Genomic DNA, 24,808 nt, shown 5'->3' with positions numbered 1-24,808 from the left:
AGTCGACATATCTTAGATCGATTTACCTCGGGTCCTAACGGTACGGGATAGATGGCTGTGGCTCCCCCGTCGACTCCGTTTCCACCTCTCACTCTGGTGGAGTTCCGGAGTCGACGGGGAGCGTGTTCGGGGATTGATTTATCGTGTCTAGATGAGATGCAATTAATCGATCCCTGATAGATCGATTACTACCCGCCAATCCGGCGGGTAGTGAAGACGTACCCTTGGTCTCAGTCAGGGAGCAATTTTTCCTGAGAGTTTCACCAAAAACAGTTAAGACTTTTTCCAGACATGACCGGGGTGGGGTGGGGGGAAGCGACAGCCACTGTGTGTTCACTCAAAATTTCTGCAATCTTTTTATGAATCCCTTTTTTATTTTTAGCAATAGATGATGGGAACTGGAATCTAGCAGGGACATTAGCTCACATTCAGCAAGATGCTTAACATTAAGCATGCGAGTAGGCCATTGATACCAACTCCTGTATAAGTCGGGCATGTGCTGAAATATTTCCTGAATTTAGGCTTTTGTCTCTAGGTTTTGATGTTCCATTTTAGGGGTCTGGTGAAAATATGTTTAGGCTGTATTTATTTTACCAAGCTAGAGGGTATAAAAAAAAAAAAAAAAAAAAAAAAGGAACTTAAGACTGAAAACACTGACATTACTTGAAATATTGGATATAAATATGTTGGTATTCTATTGCCTCTTTTGAAGATCATACATTAAAGTAAACAATTCATTTTCCCTTATATCTGCTTAAAAATAAAATAAATGTATCAAGGAAATCAGTCACAAGGAAGCTACCGGGGGGGGGGGGGGGGGGGGGAAGAGAGACACAAACAATGAACAGTTTTTCCACCCACACATTTCTTAAAATATCTCCTGCATAAGATTTACACACCTGGTCTCAAAGAAGTTACATCCTATTACGTATAAGAAAGCAAATTGTTAGATTGGTGTTCTTTGAAAGCACTCATACCAAATATGCATATATCATATTACAAAGAGAAAATGCTGAAATTTATTAGGTATCTTAAAGTTACAATAAAATTGCTACTTGTGTTTAAAAAAAAAGGAACATCCACTGTTTGAACCTACTGTAAGTTTTTAAAAACAGTAATTCTAGTCATCTGAATCCACAGTTGCAGAGAGAAAGTAGTAGCTTATACGTGAGAAAATGAAATGTTAGAGCAGAGGCAAGTTTTGACATGTGAGCTCTCGAGTCTTTACAGACTGAGGAACTATGCTGCAACTGCTTCAGGACCATGCTTTTTCTTGCCACTATGCTGCCCACCTACTGCATGCTCGTCCCATCTACTTATTTTACACTACCTTGGGAGCAAAATACTTCACTTCTGCTCTATACAGCATCAGACTAACCTCACTATTAATGCCTCACAACAGGCAGAGGAAGTGGTAGTAGGCAATTGTCCACTCCGTTGCAACATTGTAAACAGGAGTGAGAACATCTATTCGTGATCAGAGTACCACGACAGGCCTGTCATCAGGAGTCAGGATAACAAATTAATATTTTACAAAAGTGTTATTCACTAGATATGCTCACAAGATTTGAAACTGTGTGTTAGCCTGGTTTCATCAATGCCTGAACATGCTTCTCCCTGAAAGGAAGTTCAGATAAACTAAATGAAACCATATGATTCATAAATTTGCATAAGAACAACTACAAAGCTACCTCATGCTTTTCAGAGGTTGGATCCTTCACCTTATTAGCCCATGAAGAAGCTACTAAATCCTACTGGGAGCATAATGAACACCTAAAGCTTCACATCCTCTTCAATAATAAATGATTGCATGACTCACAGGGCTTCATAGTTATTTTCTGAATAGGACACTTAAGGAGGAAAAGAGTACCCGACAGGGATAGAAAACTAAAGACTTTACAAAGAAAGCAAACACAGCTCCAATTAACACTTTGTAATTGTATTACAGGGCCTAGATATTACCTGAGCATTGGCTCAAACAAATGGCCATACAATATACAATGAGACACGAAGATGACACTAAGGCCATGTCTACACAAGGACGCTTACAGCAGCACAGCTGTACTGCTGTAAGATTGCTCATGTAGCCTCGTTATGCTGATAGGAGACAGCCCTCCCGTCGACATAATAAAACCAGCTTAATGAGTGTAAGTATGTTGACGGGAGAGCATCTTCCGCTGACGCAGCACTGTCCACTTGAGTGCTTATGCTTGCAAAACTTATGTCACTCGGGGGGGGGGGGGGGGGTTCCCCCATGCACCTGAACGAGAAAAGTTTTGCCAATATAAGTGCTAGTGTAGGCATGGCCTGGCAGGAAAGCACAGTATCCAACCTTTTTGCCTTTATGAACGCATGATCATTTGAATGGCCACAGTATCTCAACTTGTGGCTCAGTGAAACCAATTACTAGAACCTAGCTCTTTAGCCAATTGAAGGCAGAAACGGCGTAGGAAAGAAATTTTATGTTCTTGATGTGATCAATAGTTGCTGGGCAATTCAAAAAAATCAAAAAATAAAAGTTTACAGGAAGTCAGAATATGCAAATATGCTTCCTACGCCATAATCATTTGATCAGACTGCCTATACCTAGCAATAAAATTGGCCATGAAATTGCACCCAATGATTCCTGCACCCAGTGACTCCTGAAGGGAATTATTAGGACAATTCTATAAGAAGGCGGCTTGGGTAACTTCAGAAATGTCCAATCCCCTGCATGCATACTGCAAATACAGTAGAACCTCAGCGTTATGAACTGACCAGTCAACCACACACCTCATTTGGAACCAGAAGTACACAATAAGGCAGCAGCAGAGAAAAAAAGCAAATACAGTACAGCACTGTGTTAAACAAACTACTAAAAATAAAAGGAAAGCAGCATTTTTCTTCTGCATGTAAAGTTTAAAAGCTGTATTAAGTCAATGTTCAGTTGTAAACTTTTGAAAGAACCACCGTAATATTTTATTCAGAGTTACGAACAACCTCCATTCCCAACGTGTTTGTAACACGGAGGTTCTACTGGACTTCTCTCAATTGCTTCTTTTTATTATTCTCCTCATTCTTGCCTCTGTGCCTTTGTCATGCCACGTGTTACCACTGAACTCCCTACTGTGCCTTCTGCTCCAGCTGCACTCCCTCTTTATTCAAATCCTTCCTGAAACATCACATCTTCAGAAAGGACAACATTGGGCGGGCCGGGGGGGGGGGGGGGGGGCGGCGGAAGAGAGAACAGGACACAATCAAAAGTCTTGTCTCCTTGACCCTCTGACATCAAACATACAGCCTTAACAATACTCTGGCAAACAGACATGCATTGAAAAGTTAGTAATCCACAACTATACACATGGAAACTCTTGTGTCACCAGTCAATTTTGCTAATATTGTCTGATTGTTTCCTTGTACTCCCCTTCTCCCCCCATTTATCTGTCAGTACTCATCTGTTGTCTTGTGGCTTACACTTAGAGTGTAAAAAGTATTTGGGTCTGGGATCGTCTCTTTGTTCTGTGTTGTACATCACCCAGCAAAATTGAATCCTGGTCTATGACTAGGGCTCCTAGACACTATAGTCATACAAATGATAAATAGTCTCAAGAGCAAAATCTTTGTGGTAGAATCAACACATCTATTTACATCTTTGGCTCAGTAAACTAAATAGACTTACTCTCAATATTTTTTCTTGGTGTCTGATTTGCGTGTGAGTAATTTACAAGAATGATCTCAGACTGAGCTCCAGATAAAGTGAGATTTCAAAGAAAAATAATTTTCCAACTAATTAAAAAAAAAATCAAAATCCCCCTCCCAATCTGATGTGTCCAAGTAATTTGCTCAGATCAAAGGTTTCTACACAAAGAAGTCACATACTGGTTTGAGTGATTAACCAGCACCTGAAGCACTGACAATACCTGAGCTCAACATTCTTCCAAGATTGGTTTTTTTTTGTGTTTTTTTTTTTAAATGGTTAAATGGCTGAAAGATCCACACACACAACAAAAGTAAAGTATTTGCTATTGTGAAGCAAATAAGGTCTCTCAGTGTTATGTAACATTACTGTACACAGATACCACAGCTATGGCTCTATGTAAAGGTGAGGATATAAACAAATGTATACAGGAAGACAAGCAGAGAATTAGGTTCATGTCCAAAAGCTGCAGCCAGCAGGCTCAGCAGCTTTAGACAGTAGCAATAACTTGAATAGCAGATTTTGTTTTTTGTGATCACATGCTCAAATTGGGAGGAGACATCCATAAGGGTCAGGAACAGAAGACCAGTAACCTGAGTAAGATTTCAGAGTAGCAGCCACAGAAGAGAAGTGTCAATTGACTTGTAGCCTTGGACTCTAGTAACACTGATCAATTCCGTCAGACACTCTTTGAAAGAAATCTCTCAAATTCCAAGCTCACACAAAGGGAAAGGGGCCAACTAAGTCATACAAGAGCCTATCAAAGAATTTGTTGTCCACCTTTGGCAGCAAAAAAAAGCACAGAAACCTTTGTGGATCCATACACTAATGAATTATTAGTGACTTCAGTTTTCTGTGCTTGAGGTGCATCTGAAAATATCTGAACCATTGAAACCACAGGATAAGACTCTGAATTCAGCCACGGGATATTACCAGATAGTTAATATTGTTACACAGCATTTTCTTAAATCTTTAAGAACAATGTCTAATATTTATCATATGGGACAGACAGCTGCAACATCTTAAGTCACCATAAAACAGCTAGCTTACAATAACTTCAGACTTTAATAAGTGGCCTTAGAATGGTAAATATTGTGTTTTTCATGCGATATAGTTTTACTTTAGACTGACAAAAAATTGAATTCTCTTCAGGGCTGAGAGGGTGGGTCAGGCCAAAGTCCCTTTAGTACTGTTGCTCTTAGGCCTGCCCATTCTTCCCCAGCTGAAAAGACCCTTCTAATCAGCAGCAGGGGAAACAAAACCATATTCTACAGCAGTGGGTTTCAGCCTTTTTCTTTCTGAAGCCCCAACCCCCGAACATACTATAAAAACCCCCAAGGCCCACAGGGGGCTCCAGGGGTGTGCCCTGCAGGGTGCCAGCCACCAGGTGGGGGCCCTCAGGTATAGGCCTAGTTTGACATCTATTTGGGGGCAGGGCAGGGCCTGTTGGAGCAAGGGCCAGCTCCGCACAGCAGGGCTCAGGGAGGGAGTGCCACCTCCACCTCCTGACTCACCTCAGCAGGCCACCCAGCCTGTCTGGACTGGAGGGGAGGGGGACACAATGAAAAATTATCAAAGGGGGGGGGCTCAGCTCAAAAGGCTTGAGAACAGCTCAGAGGGCAGGTAGGGGTTTGCTAGGAGCTGTGCATAGTGAGGGGTGTAGCTCAGGGTGCAGGGAGAGGGACAGCTAAAAGCTGTGTACAAGCAGAGGGGGAAGTCAGGGTGCAGGTAAGGGGTCAACTAAGGGCCATGTGCAAGCAAGAGTGTAACTCTGGGTGCAGGGAGAGAGGTAGCTAGGGGCTGTGTGCAGGGAGAGGCCTTCCCCAAAGCTGATGCTCCCTGATGGCTCTGCCAGCCCCGAAGCCGGTTACCCCTCCCTCCCCCACAGCTCTTACCAGCTGTGCAAGTAGTCAAAGGGGCTGGGAGCTAAGAAGCAGCCACAGCCCTGGGCACCAGCAGCGGGAGACAAGCCAGAGCAGCAGCCACCCCACATTGCCCGACTCTGGCTCCCCGCATCTGACAGGCCAGGGGCTGGGGTAATTTGGGGGGTGGGGGTGCAATACCTCCCCATGACCCCCTGCAACTCGCCCCGTGAGCTCAGGGCTTCTGCCCCACAGAACACTGAGGATCACAGACCCCCCTGAAACTGGCTTGTGGCCCCCTACCTACATTCTGTGTCTACGATCCCTCCCACAAGTCCTGCTTTATACTAGCTGCTGATTCCTGCAGCATTGAGAGAGGTACAGACAGGTACTGAAGAACTGAGTTTTCCAGCTAATTACAATGTTTTAAGTGTTATAAGTAGGTAACATTAAGATTCTCCTCTCTCCCTGCCCCCATCTTTCCTGCTGCTACAGAATTTCAGGTCCACTGTGGCACAGAAAAACACCTCTCTCCACTCCCTCCTACGAGAAATGCTGAATGAAAGTGTATGAAATATGAATATTTAAAGCTATATAAATTACATATTCAGTTACTGTCTGCAAAAGAAAAGAAAATATATAGGGACATTCAACAAAAGCATGGTGGGATTGGTATTCAGTCCTTAGGGAATCAAATTTAAGTTTTCTATGTATGTATTGCTGCACTAGTTAAATGGTTAACTTGTTTATTGTTCTCTGTTCACCAATATCCAATGACTGAACTGTTCAGGTAAGTTTGATATTTAATTGCTGCAGCAGCACAGGGGAACACTCACATTCTATTTGTGTGATCAGAACAATAGCACATTTCTCTCTCATATGGAGGCTTATGGACTGATTTCTGGAAATGCTGAGCACCCACAGCTTCCAAGAAAGTCAACTGGAGAGGCTCAGCATATCTGAAAGTCAGCCTAACAAACACTCTCTCAATGAATTTAAACACTGGGACTCTACAGCAACTTCACCATACATACTAAATAACAGGTAAACTTTGCAAAAAAGTTTATTTAATTATAAAAACAAAATTACCTTCACTAAGCTGATCAATGGAAGTTCAAGTGAGAGGATGCAAAGAGCTATCATTAGGAAAACTAGCAGGGGGTAACCGTGTTAGTCTGTATCTACAAAAACAACAAGGAGTCTGGTGGCACCTTAAAGACTAACAGATTTATATGCCATCATGTGCCAGCAATGCCCCTCTGCCACGTCAACACTGGTTCTCCACTTGTGAAGTAACTCCCTGCTCTCCATGTGTCAGTATATAATGCCTGCATCTGTAACTTTCACTCTATGCATCTGAAGAAATGAGGTTTTTACCCACGAAAGCTTATGCCCAAATAAATCTGTTAGTCTTTAAGGTGCCACCAGACTGCTTGTTGTTTTAGGAAAAACATGCAAGTCTGAGATACTGCTTCTACCAGCTGACAGAGGAGGAAGATATATATATAAAAGGTGCATGTAAAAAGAAGAAGCTGCTAATGTTTCACAATCAGTAGACGACTGGATGATGTCAGAATTTCAGCAAGACCCTCCAAGCCATTTCTGTTCCCACCAGATAAGGATTTATTCGAATAGGCAGCTTTCAGTAGTAGCAGCAGTTCAACAGGTTTCAAAGTAACAGCTGTGTTAGTTTGTATCCGCAAAAAGAACAGGAGTACTTGTGGCACCTTAGAGACTAAAATTTATTTCAGCATAAGCTTTTGTGGGCTACAGCCCACTTCTTCAGATTCTCAACAATGGGCTCACATCAAGCAACTTGCAGAAGGTGCTTATTTTTAAGAAAGCAATGGCCTCTGTCTTCAAATGACTGCCATTCCCAGGAAGAAGGAGTAGAGGCAGGGTAGCTGACTGGGAATTTGGGGCGGGGGGGAGGGGAATTGAAGAGCTACTTGTTACAGATGATATAAAGTTAAAAGGGGGGTGATTTGAAACAGGGGAATTTCTACCTTTTTGCTTTCCCTCTGTATAACTACGTGTTCAGTTCCCATGAAAAAAGTTTTATTCCTGGGAGGACTATTTAGATGTTTTAGAATATTGTCTTTCCCCACACCACCATTCCTCCACTTCCCCACACATTTTATAGATACGCCATTCTTCAGGATGTTTGTCAGACACCACATGCATATCTTGCATGTGCTCAGCACTCCCTGTCAAGTTCTCTCACAGTATGCACGCACAGACTGGGAATTAGGAGATCTGCTCTATTCCTGGTTCCACATTCCTGTGTGATTTTGGAGAAGCCACTTAATTTCTCCATACCTCAGTTTCCCTATCTGTAAAATGGAACTACTAGTTTACTGGAGTGGTGAGAGAGTTCATTAATATTTGTGTATTTCTTAGATACTTGTGTGACCAACTGACACTATCCTGTAAAATCCTGCACAAATTTTAGGTAATTAAGATTGTTCAATAAAGTTTAAATTAAACCTTACTGAATTAGAAATAATACCTATTACTCCTGGGGGAATTCTGCACCAAAAAATTGAAAATTATGTGCACAATATTTTACAATTCTGCAAAATTCTGCATATTTTATTTGCCAAAATAACACTATACAATACACTAGTTTCAATTATTTTGTTAATTTATTTCAAAACACCTATCAGCAATTATGTCTATAACAACAGATACAAAAAATTTCCTCCAGGAGTAGAGAGTCAAGGAAACCCCTATGACAAATCAGTTCCCGTTTCTCTGCCCTCTCCCCCCAGAGCCCAGCAAGGGGTCCACACACCACTTTCCCCAGAGCCCAGCTTTGCCCCTCCCAGCCCAGACAGTCTCACTCCCTCCCCACCAGAGCCCAGCAGCGGAGCCCGAGCCCAGACACTCGCACCCTCTCCCTCATAGACCCCAGGGATTCAGAGGGAGAAACAGCTTGATGCTAGGCCCTGGGCTTGTACGGAGTTTCCTGTATGCCAGCGGTTCTCAAACTGTAGGTCAGGACACCAAAGTGAGTTGCAACCCTGTTTTAAAGGGTTCACCAGGGCTGGTGTTAGATTTGCTGGGGCCCAGGGCCGAAGCCCAAGGGCTTCAGCCCTGGGTGCAGGACTCAGGTTATAGGGCCCCCACCTTGGGCTGAAGCCCTTGGGTTTTGGCCCCACTGCCCAGGCAGGCTCAGGCTTTACTACACTACCCCAGGAGAGGGGACCAATTTTTCTTTTTTGGTCAGGAGGCAGTCACGGAGCAATGAAGTTTCAGAACCCCTGCTGTATGCCCACACATGCCCAGAAGGAAGGAGGTGAACTGCAGCTGCCAGGAACCCTCCAGCTCCCTCTATTTGCGAGCTGGGCTCTGCTGGGTCCAATACTCCCTAGTGGCAGCCAGAAGCTTTGCAGCCCATTTCTGGGAGGGGGAAGAAAATTCTGTGCAAAAAATCATGAACTTCTGCACTAATTGTGCAGTGGCACAGAATTCCCCAAGAGTAACCTATTGGTAACATAGTAAAAATGCAACTGTGTATGTGCTGGCATAGCATTGGATGTACCTTCTATAGTAGGGAGGAGGAATGCTAATGAACTTCCTCTATTATCAGCCTTTGAAATCTCCCTGTACAGATATTCATAACTAGTTCAAACTAGATTCTCCAGAGATCAGCAAAGAAAAGATTTTTGGGATAAAAAGCTTGAGTTTAGGCTGCCTGAGGGCCTTCTTCCTGATCCAGCAATTGGATAGACCCCAGGGTCCCCAGAGACCCCAATCCTTACAGGAAGGATTGAAATGACTTGCTACTGAAGCCTCATAGGACTGTGTTCTTGATCAGAGCTGAAGCTGTGAAACTTGTAAACCACAAGGACTCCCCTAGGTTGGGGGGAGGGGAGGGAGATTTGAAGGACTTATCCTGCTAGAATCCATGTTAGAGCTGGGATGAACTCTGGTAAGCTTATTAGCATGCATGTAAGTTCTTTTATTCTTTTAGTATGTTTTCTCTGCAATTTTTTTTACCTTGCTTGGAAAACTGTGTGGTAATTTATATTTAGGGCTGTCGATTAATCTCGATTAAGTCACACAATTAACTCAAAAAATTAATTGTGATTAATCTCAGTTTTAATCGCACTATTAAATAGAATACCAATTGAAATTTATTACATATTTTGGATATTTTTCTACATTTTCAAATATATTGATTTCAATTACAACACAGAATACAAAGTGTACAGTGTTCACTTTATATTTGATTTACAGTGCAAATATTTGTAAAGTGATAAAAAATAGTATTTTTCAATTCATCTCATGAATACTGTAGTGCAATATGTATTGTGAAAGTGCAAGTTACAAATGTAGAATTTTTTTTTGTTACATAACTGCACTCAAAACCAAAACAATGTAAAACTTTAGCACCTACAAGTCCATTCAGTCCCACTTCTTGTTCAGACAATTGCTAAGACAAACAAGTTTGCTTACATTTGCAGGAGATAATGCTGCCTGCTTCTTATTTTCAATGTCACCCAAAAGTGAGAACAGATGTTCGCACAGAACTTCTGTAGCTGGCATTACAAGGTATTTACGTGCCAGATATGCTAAACATTCGTATGCCCCTTCATGCTTCGGCCACCATTACAGAGGACATGCTTCCATGCTGACAACGCTCATTAAAAAAATAATGCATTAATTAAATTTGTGACTAATTCCTTAGGGGACAATTGTATGTCTCCTGCTCTGTTTTACCCGCATTCTCCCATATATCTCATGTTATCGCAGTTTCAGATGATGACCCAGCATATGTTGTTCGTTTTAAAAACACTTTCACTGCAGATCTGACAAAATGCAAAGAAGATACCAGCGTGAGATTTCTAAGGATAGCTACAGCACTCGACCCAAGGTTTAAGAATCTGAAGTGCCTTCCAAAATCTGAGAGAGAAGAGGTGTGAAGCATGCTTTCAGAAGTCTTAAAAGAGTAACACTCTGATGTGGAAACTACAGACCCAAAACTGCCAAAAAAGAAAATCAACCTTCTGTTGGTGGGATCTAACCCAGATGATGAAAATTAACATGCGTCAGTCCATGCTGCTTTGGATCGTTACTAAGCAGAACCCATTATCAGCATGGACATGTGTCCTCTGGAATGGTGGTTGAAGCATGAAGGGACATATGAATCTTTAGCCCATGTGGCACATAAATATCTTGTGACGCCAGCTACAACAGAGCCATGCGAACGCCTGTTCTCACTTTCAGGTGACATTGTAAACAAGAAGCGGGCAGCATTATCTCCTGCAAATGTAAACACACTTGTTTGTCTGAGCAATTGGCTGAACAAGAAGTAGGACTGAGTGGACTTGTAGGCTCTAAAGTTTTTCATTGTTTTGGTTTTGAGTGCAGGGGGTTTTGTTTGTTTTACATAATTCTACATTTGTAAGTTCAACTTTCATGATAAAGAGATTGCACTACAGTACTTGTATTAGATTAATTGAAAAATACTATTTCTTTTGGGGTTTTTTACAGTGCAAATATTTGTAATAAAAAATATAAAGTGAGCACTGTACACCTTGTATTTTGTGTTGTAACTGAAATCAATATATTTGAAGATGTAGAAAACATCAAAAATAATTAAATAAATGGTATTCTATTACTGTTTAACAGCGTGATTAATAACACAATTAATTTTTCTATATCGTTTGACATCCCTATTATTAGTAGCAATACTTTTATCAGTCTCTGAAGAGAAAGCAAGCAGGTCTGTTTAAGGAGAATGTCTTTACTGGGAAATACACAGTGAAGGAGGGGAACTGTACAGCCTGGAAATGTTCCAGTCAGAAGGGGGAGAGACTCGTGTCTCTCCAAGAAAGGCAACAGCTAAGAAGCTGGAAGCCTGAGAGTGCGTGATCCTCCTGGACCACTGAGGGGAAATACAGGTATAGTTGCCCTGAACTGACACACTCAGAACTTAGAAAATACAGAAGTCTAGAGTTACAATACAAAACCGCATATTACATACAAATCCCCAACCTTTGGGAGTATTTTTATTAGCAGATTATATTTGTGAAACACAGTGAATTTTGAAGCTAATTAGGTTAACTGTTTTCAGCGTAAAATCATTTTGAAGAAGCTCAGCACCTAAAATCATTGGTTTGTGAATTAAAGTTCTTTCACAAGAAATCCCAAAAATACAAAAGGTAGCAAAAAACAAAACAAAAACAAAAAACAAACAAGGTCATTTATTGCAAAACTCTCAATATTCAGACAGCATCTGAATCAAAGTAGTTGATGTTACAAGTTCTAAAATTTTAAATCCAGTGAACATAACTAAAAATATATATTGAGAAGGAGTTGTATTCTTTAGGGTACGTTTGTTTTAAATTTGCATGAAAAATACTGTTACACTTGCAAGGGATGTAATCTATTTTCATCAATGCACAATTCCTTACTGGCAACCTTGCTTACCATCAATAGTAATAAGCCATAGTTTAAAAGAACTAATTTCCTGCTGTGGTTCCTATTAAAGAAGAGAATGACAGTACTATGAGATCTATAGTTCTGAGAAGTATTAAGAGGGAGTTCAAAACATTTCATGGTACCTAATTTTCCATTTAAAAAAAAATTCTTCCTCCCTTACTTACAGTATTTAAATGCTATTGAATAAAACTAAGTAGATACATATATTTTTAAATGTAAAGGGCAGGCCCTATTCACACTCAAGTATTTGCCACAGAGATGGCTATAGTAGTACTATATTTTTATGACATTTATGCTTTGCAAATAAAATACACAAATTGCTATCTGGTTCAGCATTAAAAAAAACTGATCCTCTGATACGTTGGACTAGATATATTGAGAATGAATGTGTGTCCACTATCAAATGACTGAATCCATATATACAGGTTATCACCATGCGTATTGGGGCAGCTGCAGCCAAGCTGATCCCTCATGCAACCTGCATGTTCATTCTTGAAGAGTTCATATGGCTCAGTTCCCAAATGGTAATTGTTAAACATCCTGCCAGATAAAAATAAAACCATAGGATAAACATTTGCTTTTGTTGGCTTTTTCTCCTAAGAAACTGAATCATTTAGAGCTGTTCAGTAGGGCCAAACCTTTCATCCTCAACTAAAAAGATGAATGACCGACAACACTATGTGTTGTTTGCAATACAATATGGCAAATTCTTTTTTTTAAGATCTACATTGGGGAGTGGTCAAAACTTTCATTAACCAACTGAAGTCCACAAACCAAGGTGTTGTTTTTTTTAAAAACTCATTCTGAATTGATCAATTAAAGCATATTAAATTACGTGTATACATAATGTCTAAAATTAATTTCTTCACTTATGATGAAAGTGCTTCAGACACACTGATTTTGCTAGACCTCAGGAGTGAGATTTTTTCAAAAGCCATCAGTGTTGATCTAACTTTACTCTGATATCAACAGTAAAAAACTTTCATTGACTACAACAAGGCAGAGCTAGGCCAAGGCTGAGTGTTGTTGAAAGATCCACCGCTATTAACTATTGCTGGTAATTAATTTTAAGCAAAACAGATTATATACTGGCATTTGCATACCAAAGTCATGTGCATATTAGAAATACCCAACCCAGATATTATCCCTATCAATTTCAATTGACAACTAGGAGTTTGAATCAGGCCTGGTTTAGTATCCAATGCCCAATTAAGTCAATGGGAGTCTTGCCATTGACTTTAATGGACATTGGATTGGGCTCCCAATCCACAAAATATTTTGTGATAACATGGAAGTTCTCAGCTTGTTCTTCACAAAAACAATCCTAGCAGACAAGGAATACTGCTGTTCCAAAATGTAGCATTTTATGTAATTATTTAAAAGCCTGACAGATGCCACAAAATAAGCTAGTGCAGTCGTTAGTATTCTAAGCTGTCACAGAAGATGAAATCAAGCTCAGAAAATTTCCTTTCTGCTCAGATGAGGGAAAAAACAAAAATGAGTGAAGATTTCCAGTTGAAGGAATACACCCGGGAGGGTGAAAATTATTGAGTTAGGCTTCAATACACTAAATTTTACAGAAAGAATAAGTGTAATAAAAACATGTTCTACTCAAATTAAGAGCCTCTTTGCTAGCAAAATTCACAATTTGTTCATAACGTCGCTCTATGGAACGTCACCTTAAAAACACCACCACTCTTACAGTGGAGCTCCTGATGAACTAATTTCAGGTAGATTGACTGGATCCTCTAATTTCTATTTAACTCTTTAAATTGCATTACCTTGCACAAAAGAATGGATTGCTTAAAATTCTATAATTACAGTAGACATTTTAAACAGGTTATTAACAGCAGATTTCCAGATATGTAGAAAAAAAATGTAGAAAAACAGGGCCAAAACAATAGTAATTTGAAACCGCAAAAGACTGATCACCATGCTCAAATAAATGTTGTTAACCTCAAGCATTTCTAAAACATGTCCCTAAATTTCCAAGATTTCACCATCAGACCTTTTTAAGGAAGTGCTACTTGCTGGTGTTCCATTTAAGTATATAAATTCCTTCATATGTGCATACCCGCAAGTAATTTTGTTATATTTATCTACACCAGTGGTCCCCAGACTTTTCAGGGTTGTGCCCTCCCTTACCCCTGACCACATCCCCCCCACCCCACCCCCACCAAGCCAAGGCTGGGAGCAGGGCTGCTGCTCATGGAGGGTGGGGGCATGGACAGGGGTAAGAGGGCAGAGGCTGGGGCTGGGAATGGAGCCAGTGCCAGGGGCTGAGGGCAGGGCCCAGAACAGAGCCACAACCAGGGGCTGAGGCTGGGGGCGGGGCCTGCAGCTGGGGCTAGAGCAGTGCTAGAAGCAAAGTGGGGCTGGATGGTGTTCCCTCCCAAACACCTCTTGTGGGGGCTGGCCCGGACCCACCACGCCCCCCCCATAACATTCCCCTATGTCTCCCTACAGGGGTGCACCCCACAGTTTGGGGACCTCTGATCTGCAAACATGGCCTTTATATGAAGGCAAGAATTCAGCATCTTGTAGTTTCTAAAGCTATTCCAATCCACTTTCTTCTCAGACCAAATTATAATCCTTGAGAAAATTATTGTTTGAAAAGATCACAATTTAAATAATGCACACAAGACTCTGGAACTGTTGAAGTTTGTTTCAAATTTTAGATATGTGTAGTAGTTTATTGCCAACCATACCGCACATTTTATTTACATATTTTGTCTCGACTGTGTTCCGCAATACCATAAGAAGTTGTCAAGGAATAGTCTATGTGTAGATTTAGACTAGAGTTTGGAACCAAGCAGGACCTAAAACTAATCATTTTACTTCCTCTGTATTCACTAAGGCTGTTCACGGTTCTCAAATGCTATTGCATTTTATAGCTGATTTTGTTGAGTCCCCAAGCTCCACATTGTTAGCTGCCAAGTTCCAGAACCACCAGCTTTTTAGGTTCCTAAGGCAAGGGACAAAGAGTTCAACAACAACAGAGGGTTACCAGCAAACCTATTCAATTGGTCCTCACCTATGTAATCAAGCTACCCAACTCATGCTTTTAATTATAACTGTGAGAGAGAGTGCACACATAGGAGTGACAGCAGGGGAGAGAAGAGGCTGGGCCTGGAGTTAGGCAGTATACATACTACAGCAATCAGGTAACAGCTAAGGGACACAAACTTCAGCCAACGTAGCAGCAACATTCAGGCCTAATTAGCTGGGTCCCCAGAGGAGGGGATATACTCAATGGGTAAGACAGCTAGAAAGGGCCTGATCCCCAAACATTTTTTCTGCACTCATGTCTCAGCAAGCAAATAGGAGCCCCTGAGCAGCTCCAGCACGCCCAGTACTAGTCTGGGGATCGGATCACCTGACTATTCACAAGTCACAGCTTGCTCATTCACTCAATCAGGGCGAACAGCAAAGAACAGGGATTCAAAATTTCCATGACACCTCATTGCCTGAGGACTAAGCATAATTGCACTTGGGTATGCACAAGTTGCTTAGCATCCTTCTTCTGAACCAAGTGCTTCTGTTCCTTACTTTCCCTTCCTACTCTTAAAGAAGCAGTAACTCAAAAGCTGACTTGATCCTTGTTCCCTCCCCCGCAACTGTCCCCAGTGAAAACAGAAGTGGATCCCTTACTTTCTTCTCTCTCCACCCATTTAAAAAATTAAAAAGATTAAAAACAGAAAAGAAAACCAAGCAGAGTTTGGGCCATATTGTTCCTTCTCTTCCCTATTAAAGAGAACTTACTCCCTTTCCTCTCCCTCCGCAACATAGAAGGCATGACTGTGCCTTCTTGTGAAGGTCCTTCCCGACTTAGGATCCTCTGTCACCACAGCTTTTGCAGGCTTTGTGAACTGCTCTGCCCAGGGCTATTAATTAAACCTTGGCCATGGAATTGGTTGCTTTTTCAGTACCTTCTGACAGGAAGCATGTTAGGGAAATGGAAAGATGTGGTCTCCACAACAGAGATGCCTTCACTAATTAAACCCACCATATAATTCAGCCCCAGGATATGGCATCCAGCTGCACAGCGCTGCAATTCAAAGATGTGAAATGATGATTTTACATTTCCTTTTCCCAACTGATATGCTCCGAAACACCCCTTGCAGACATTCAGCTTTAGCCTGTCTTACTTTACTATGTCAATATCAGAGATTTTAAATGTTATGTTTCCAAGCTAGTGGTAAATAACTGTTCTGTTGGAAACAATTTGAGATGATAGTTGTATATATCCTGTTAAAGATATTTTCATTTACTTTAAGAAGGCAAGCATGCTACAGTAGTTTCTTCCCTAAACCCCTGCAGCACATATACAAAGAAGGATAAGTGGAAAACTAAATGTGCTGATTAGTATGGGAAGCAGACCACCCATCCTTGGTGTTCATAGTACCGCCACATCTTGTGAATTAAGCCTCTGAGGTCATTGTGCCTTTGAAGACAACTTCCTTTAACTCTACCTAAGGGGGGAAAGATAGTTAGCACTACTGTTTGATGACACTGAGTTTTGTTATATAAAGGATAATTTGTATGCATTTATTATAACCCTCATTATGGAAAACTTCAATTATTTACTACAAGCTTCAGTTTCTCAAAAGAATTCATTTGAGCCTGAGGCTCCCTATGGCAGTACTAAGGTCTTGTCTACACTTAAAATGCTACAGCGGCACAACTGTAGCGCTTCAGCATAGACATTACCTACGCCTATAGGAGGGATTCTCCCATCAGGGTAGGTAATCCATCTCAAGCGTGGCTGGGACTGGGGTCAGCGCCTGTGGCCAGTGCCTACCACTGCGTGGAGGGACCCCGGGACTGGAACTGGGGACCAGAGCCTGCTGCCCCGTACCTGGAAGCAGGGGCCAGAGGCTGAAGCCCCTCAGCTGGAAGCCAGGACTACATGGCCATAGCCAGAGGGGGGCAGTACATGCTGCCCCACGGTAGGAGCCCGGGTCCGCACAGCCAGGTTCCTGAAGTCCTGCTGCTGGAGCCTGCTGCCCAAACTCCCTCCCCTCCCCCCCCCCAAATGTGGGTCATGAACTTATCTTGCTCCTGCAGCATTGTGTCTCACCTCTCTCCAGAGGCAGTGCAGGGCGGCACATCCAGGAGCAACAAGGAGGAATTCAAAGGGCTGATGCTTTGCCTCCCACCATCACCACCCAGGAGGCTGTCGTGGCCACATGAAAAGCCCCTGGTAGCTGTGTGCGGCCACGGTGGCCATGTTTGAGAACACTGCTCTGTCTAGTGGCTGCTGCTCTTCCATTTACTGCAGGTTCTCCGAGTCTGTAGACATCACTGCATCAGTTACACACAGGTCATATTTTTGAGCATTTTGCAACCAGGCGGTCTACAAACTTTTTAAATGAAAGCTAGGATTTAGGTTTCATAGTATGACCCTGCAGTTGGAGCCACAGGCAAGGGTCTATTGTAAGTATACCTAACCTGGCCCTGATCCCAAAGGGCATCTAAAGCACAATTGTGAAGAGCAAGTTAGATCTATGCACCCTTGCACAGAAGATGGTGAAAGATTTTACTCAGACAAATTCTGGGACCGTTTGTCATAACAGGCACTAAAGTATATTTATGGGTTTGTACTATCTGATTCAACTAGGCTGACACACCATTAAATTTATTTTTATTTTCAAGGAATACAAAACCATTCTAACATGCTGGTTTTAATAGTTGTGTTAAAAGCAATTCCAAACAATTACTGCTTATCGAAATATGCTTGTCCAGGAAATTGTAAAAGTAATATTACTACAAAGTAACTGAAGAATCTGAATTTAGTGTACAGCAACTTGTTAAGCTAAACTATCTTGTTGGGAGAACATGCTTTGGCTCTCAAATCAACTTACAAGAATTATCATTTCTTTAGGAAATTAACTAAACTAGCCTAGCAAAGTTCTTCTCACCCACTTGCCTGAGTCAAACAATTGTTTTTAAATGGATGAATAAATTATTATCCCTCCCTCTCTCATCATTATAGACTAGCAGGAGAGTAAAATTTGTACCCAGAAGGGTACGTTTTCATGGCAATTCTGCAAGCTGAACTAAAAAAGAAAAACGAACTGATTTACAATAAGGTTATTGTAAATCAAATCACTCTTTTATATCTCTAAAACCTGGACTGGTACTGGTCCAGGACCAAATACCTCAAGTCTCAGAACACTAGTATTTTTTCCTACAGCAATTTATTTTCCTGGTCAGCAAATAAGTCAGACATCTGTTGGCCACTGACTGATATAAAAGACGAGTCCTTCAAGAAAGGTTAGAGACAGCACCCTGGTAGAAGTCTCAACACCCTTTTTCTTCTTGGCAATAGACATAACAGAGGAGGTTGAGCTGCTCAGCAAGGCATTGCCCAGGGAAATCATTTGTGGAGTCCCCAGACTCAGTTCTCCTCTTATCTTTGACTAGTAGGTCCTTGGTAAAAACCTTGTCAAATCCTGACTAAAGCTGCAGGTTGTGATCAAGGAAGATTTTTTGTGGGCAAATATATAGATATGTTAGACATCTTATTACAAAGCATGCATATGATTTTATAATACTATACAAATACTGTAAGTGACATCAGGAATCACTATTCTAAACACGATTTCCTTTTTGTTTGGTTTAGTCAAAAAGCCTCAGAGCAATTAAAAAAAAATATCCCATAGTGGCTGAGTGCCATGCAAACTGCATAGATGGGCATACACAGTTTCCTAAAAAATGAAGTCCTGTCTGCTTTGCATGGAAATTAAAGATCACATAGTACATTATATAGCATTCCCAGTGTCTTGGGCCAAGATTTCCCTACCACTTCCTGCTGTACTACGGATCAGTTTTCTTCCAACTGTGGCTTTATTTCATGTGTGCTGATGCCATATTGGTGCATATTCCAAACCTTGACCAATTTACTTACAAGTTATACTCTTTATCCCTATCTATCTATTCTTCCTAATTCTGGTCATTTCAATGTTGACAGCATCAGAGTATGCAAAATTTTGGGCTCTGGTATCTCTGCCTCTTCAGTCCTGCATGGTATGGTTTTTAAAAAAAGAAGAAACTGAAGGAGATGTTACTTCTGTCAAAGATGCCAAAATAGCTGTGTAGTCCTGTCCTTTTGATGGCATGATAATTGAAACTAAGGGCACTGTACTGATGAAAAATGCTGAAGAACTTAGGAATTTCAGCAAGGGAGAAGAAAATCTAATGGATGAATGTGATACAAGATCAGGCCTCATTCTACACACAAGTACTCTCATATATGATTTCAATAGGATTACTCACATGTGTAAATTTAAACACATGTAAGGGCTTGTTCATATTATAGATTTGTGCAGTTGCAGTTAACATAGCAGTAGCTACATCAACACAGACCTCCAGGATAGATGTGCTGCTCCAATGTAAAATGGGGCTTGCACCCATTCAGTTTACCCATTTCCAACTTGCAGTAGTGCACTGCATCTACCTTGGGGGGTTACAATGCTGTCAGCAACGTAACTACGTTAGTGCAGCTACACTGGTGCAAAAATCTCAGGAGCAGGAACCTGTAAGGTTGTGTCTACACTGCAGCTGTTATGCCTCTCAGCCTGGGTACACAGCATTGCACTAGCTCTGCTCCCCCATGCAAGCTAAAAAAGGACATTGTGGCTCAGACTCTCAAGCCCTCCCAACCCACTTAGTCCGAGCTCATGTGGCTAGCCTGAGTATCTGCCAGGGCTTCAATGTCCACATTGCTATTTTCTGTGCGCTACCTCCAGCAAAGCTAGCATGAGTCTTTCAATGCAGCCAGAAGACTTGTTCCTAGCTGCAATGGAGATACACCCTAAGTGTTTGCAGGATCAGGGCCTTACACCTGTTCTGTTAATTAGCACAATAAACCCTGAAGCCTCAAATTCAACACTATACTTAGGCACATACTTAAGGTTTGACAAGGGGCTAAGTAGCTTGCTGAATCAGCACTGCAGTTTGTAAGCTCTTCACAGCATAAGACATCCTTTACCTTAGGAAAACACTAACACACTGTGGAACCTAATGAAAACAAACAACACCAGAACCCCGTAATGAAATTTTGTCCTCAGGCAGAACTCCCAAAGAAGCCAACAGGAATTTTCCACAGTAAAATCTGAGTAACAACTGCTGGATTTGGCCTATTGTCTGTAAGTCACTCTGAAATACTTTGGGAGGAGAACAGGAGTACTTGTGGCACCGTAGGCCTTGGCTACACTCGGGACTTCTCCAAGGGGAATAGCTTGCAGCGCTGCGAGCGTGCGTGCAGCGCTGTAGGCTGTGATTACACTGGTGCTTTACAGCGCTGTACTCGCTGTGCTCGGGGCGGGGGGAGTTTTCACACCCCTGAGCGCAGCAAGTTGCAGCACTGTGCAGCGCCAGTGTGCAGCGCCTTAGAGACTAAAATTTATTTAAGCATAAGCTTTCGTGGGCTACAGCCCAAATGTTCTTTTTGCGGATACAGACTAACACGGCTGCTACTCTGAAACCTGTCATTTTGGGAGGAGAAATTCTGTAAGAGATAGAAATTAAGTATTTCTTTACACTAGGCTGAGGTTTAGGAAATAAATATGAGTGTTTATGTTAATATAAATAAACACAGTATCATTACAAAGGCTGAACAAAAACAAAACAAAAAGCCAAAACAAAAGCACAGATCTCTGGAATGGCTTCAAAGTCTTTCTCTGTGTGAGGATGGGTCAGGAACTCATCACATAATATGAGTATTATCATTTTATCATCCAACATAGTCCGGGGAACCACATCCAGTGATGACCAGGCCTTATCTGTCTCAAGCTGGCCAGGCTGGAGCACCTTGCAGGGATTTATTAATTCAGTGATTTTTACAGTCATACACTGGCTCTGGAGTTTGCAGATGCGCATAGAGGAAGGAGGTATCTGGGCCAAGTCCCAGGCTGAGTTTAAGGAAGCCCCTGGGGAAGAGTCCACCACCACAGACTGAAACAACAACAGGGAGATAAAGCAGAAGAGGGGGCCTGGGGGAGGGGGGTTAAATCGAGATCAGGCCCGGGGAGGGGGTTTGGGGCAGAGAGGGTTGGGGTAATGAAACCGGGGCGGGGGTAGGGAACCTCTCCCTAGCAGTGGGGCTGCGATGCCCGCCCCTCACACAGGAGAAAGGAGACAAAGCAGCCTTCATCCGCCGGCCCCCCTGCCCAGGGGGCGGCGGGGCCCCCCAGACACGGGTACCTACCGCAACAGGAGAAGACGAGGAACAGGAGCTGCGCCGGCCGCCAGCCTGGGGACCCTTTTGTGCTCCAACAAGGGGCCATAACACCGCCACGGGAGGAGGAGCTGTAGCCGCCGAGCCCCGCGCTAGAGCCGCCGCCGCCGCGGGAGGGGCCAGGCGCCCCCTCAGACCTGAGCCCAGCGGAGCTGCCTGCTTCGGGGAGAGCTAGCGGCCCTCGCCTCATCCGTCGGCTCGGGGATCCATGAGACGCCGCCGGCCCCGGCCTCCTTCTCGCGCGCTCCGGCGGGGCTCAGTGCAGCTGCGCAGTGGATGGCCGAGCGCATGGATTTGCTCTCCACGGGCCCCCGGACGGGGAGGGGAACCGGCGGCGGGGAGAGGAGCAGCAGCCCGAGCTCCACCCCCCACTGCTGGCCGAGGAGGGGGCGGGGCTTACGGCACGCCCCGGCCTCGGTGCCCTCTTGCTCACCGCTGGCTCCGGGGAGTACACGGCTCATTCTGGCGGGAGCCTCCTAAAATGTGCCCTGGCCCACAGGAGGGGGCCCGGCTGACGGCCTGGCCCCCCCCCGAGCAACGCAGCCCCTGTCGCATCTCCCTGCCTGCAGGTTTCAGTCAGCCCCAGGCCACAGCCTCTTGCACTGGTGACAACTGCCCAGCTGAGAGAGGAAGGCTCCAGCCTCTTGGCCCTTGCAGATGCTGGCCATCATGTGGCTTATGGCTCGTCTACACCTAAATTGCTGCAGCGGCGCCTCAGTGTGGGCATTATCTGCACCAAAAGAAGGGATGTGCCCATCAGCATAGCTGAGGCAGTAACTAGGCCAACAGGAGAATTATCCTGTCAACCTAGGGCTGGCTACAATGGGGGCGAGGTGGGTTTAACTGTCCCTCGGAGGCGGGGGGGGGAGGGGTTCACAGTCCTGAGCAATGTACAGTAAAAGCTGTATCTGGCACTTTGCCAACCGGAAAGCTCTAGAAACTGGCATTTCAGGTCTTCATTGAAAGTCTGGTTTATAGTCCGATTGGCGTGGGGCCAGCAGGCTCCCTACCTGGCTCCACGTGGTTCCCCACTAGCGGCGACATGTCCCTGCTGCTCCTACGCGGAGATGCGGCCAGGCAGCTCTGCGCACTGCCCCCACTGGCTTCGCGGCTCCCATTGGCCGGGAACCATGGCCAGCAGGAGCTGTGGGGGCGGTGACTGCGGGCAGAAGCAGTACACCTAGCCGCACTTCCGCCTAGGAGCAGCAGGGACATGTCGCCATTTGCGGAGAGACAACTGAGGTGAACCTTGCCTGGATCTGGCACATCTTCTGGGCCAGTTGAACTGATTAGGTCACTTTCTTCTTTGAATGCTTCTACTGGCTCCTCATGTTCTATTGCATCAGATTTAAAATGACAGATTACTTCCATCAAGGTTTTGGATAAATCTGCCTCTTCCCTTGATGAGCTTCATGTGACTCCTATGCCCCCTTGGCTTCATCAAGCACCATTTATTAATTGCAGTAATGCCCATGAGCCCCAGTTATGAACCAAGACCACATTCACCTAGGTGCACAATACAAAAAAGACAATCCATGCCCCAAAGTTCTTCTCTAAGACAAGAGACAACAGGTGGATGCAAAGAGACAGATGAGGAAGTATGAGGAAATATTGAAACAATATTAGCCAGTAAAACAGGTAGTGAGCTTAGCACACCAGCTGCCTAAACATTGCCAAGTTTTTTGTAGGCATCATGACATCCGGGATGATCGGAAGTGGGAGTCAACATCTCAGTAGTGAATAACAGATATATAGGGTAGAATAGGCCCTGAAGGGCCCTGAAACTGAAAATAAGAATCGCATCTTTGATGTGATGGAGAAAGGGGAGCCAGTGGAAGAAGGCAAAGAGTGGAGTGGCATGATCAAAGCAACAAGCTAGGGAAATGATCTTTGAAGCAGTATTTTGAATAGATGTGAGCTGGGCAAGATTGAATTTGTAAAGACCAGAGAAGAGGATGTTGTGGGAATTAAGATGCAAGATAATGAGATGATGATGGCATCTGTCAGATAACTGCCTCCATCCCTGCTTCCGTGTGGCTCCTTATACACACCAGATACACGGATGCTAGAAAAAAATTGTATAGTGGGGGTGCTGAGAGCCATTGAACCAAACTGTAAACCGTATATATAATGGATACCAGGAGGTGCAGCAGTACCCCCAGCATCCCTATTTCCAGTACCTATGGCCATATGTGTTAGTCATAAGATCCTTTAATGCTCTGCCAGCTATGGCTGAGTTTAGCCTAAATGAGGTATTTTACACACACTGTCACCTAGTGGCTGAACAGTATAATACAGGTTTCAGAGTAGCAGTTGTGTTAGTCTATTTCCGCAAAAAAGAACAGGAGTACTTGTGGCACCTTAGAGACTAACAAATTTATTTGAGCATAAGCTTTCGTGGGCTACAGCCCACTTCTTCGGATGCATAGAATAATAATATAATATAGTTTAGCATTCTATTATTCCTGAATGGAGAAAAGGGATGGACAACTCTAGCTGTCATAAAAAAAAAAATTAAATGCCCAGATCACACGTGATTGAGACTGACAGTGGGGAGTTCAGCAGAAACCATTGACAGCTAGTCTGTTCCTCAGAGAGAAAAATCAACAGAGCAAACTCTACAGATGGTCGATGCAGAACAAGAAGAAAACTCAAGGATTCTGGACTGATAGGCTAGTTATTGCAACTAATGGACAGCCAGATGACCAAGTTATTACACAGTTACATCATATAGTTAGAAAGCCAGTATGATTCAGAGACACTTAACAGAGTGATATGTACGGAACTTCAAATACAGCATGATAGTGTAAATGGTAGGAAAGTAGAACTTAAAGGGGGAGATGTAATGGAATGCCTAACTGTATTATACTGTTCAGCCACTAGATGGCACCATGTGTAAAAAGTAGTTTAGTTAAGCTAAACCAGGGATCAGCAACCTTTGGCACGCAGCCTGATAGGGAAATCCGCTGGTGGGCCGGGACGGTTTGTTTACCTGCAGCGTACGCAGATTCGGCCGATTGTAGCTCCCACTGGCCATGGTTCGCTATTCCAGGCCAATGGGGGATGCTGGCCGTCACTTCCTGCAGCCCCCATTGGCCTGGAACGGCGAACTGCGGCCAGTGGGAGCTGCAATTGGCCGAACCTGCGGACACTGTAGGTAAACAAACCGTTCCAGCCTGCCAGCAGATTTCCCTGATGGGCCACGTGCCAAAGGTTGCCGATCCCTGAGCTAAACTCAGTCATATGTGGCAAAGCATTTCAGGATCTTATGATGAACAAATTGAATAAATTTATGCTGGATCAGTAATTGACACCATACTGCTATTGTGCATTAAAACAGGAAAACATAAATACCCTGAAATGGCTCAGATGCTTCTTCTCAAACCAAACCCAGATTGTCATTATAGGTAAGCATTCCTCCAACTATCAGAGGGGTAGCCGTGTTAGTCTGGATCTGTAAAAAGTAACAGAGAGTCCTGTGGCACCTTTAAGACTAACAGATGTATTGGAGCATAAGCTTTCGTGGGTGAATGCCCACTTCGTTGGATGCATGCATGCTTATGCTCCAATTCATCTGTT

At 43.3% G+C, this 24,808-nt stretch overlaps 1 protein-coding gene across 2 annotated transcripts in view; it reads right to left on the bottom strand.

The window, feature by feature from the left end:
* The window catches only part of LRP12 (LDL receptor related protein 12), a 100,032-nt gene extending 78,532 nt beyond the window's left edge, over positions 1-21,500 (bottom strand). For both annotated transcript variants that reach the window (XM_054019869.1, XM_054019870.1), the window contains exon 1: positions 21,200-21,500. In XM_054019869.1, coding sequence (XP_053875844.1) covers positions 21,200-21,419 — 220 coding nt within the window. In that variant the 5' untranslated portion in view covers positions 21,420-21,500. The remainder of the gene's footprint in view (positions 1-21,199) is intronic.
* Between the last annotated feature and the right edge of the window lie 3,308 nt (positions 21,501-24,808).

Source organism: Malaclemys terrapin, chromosome 2 (genome assembly GCF_027887155.1).
Source record: "Malaclemys terrapin pileata isolate rMalTer1 chromosome 2, rMalTer1.hap1, whole genome shotgun sequence".
Taxonomy (NCBI): Eukaryota; Metazoa; Chordata; order Testudines; family Emydidae; genus Malaclemys; species Malaclemys terrapin.
This window is presented reverse-complemented; position numbering and strand designations above follow the sequence as displayed.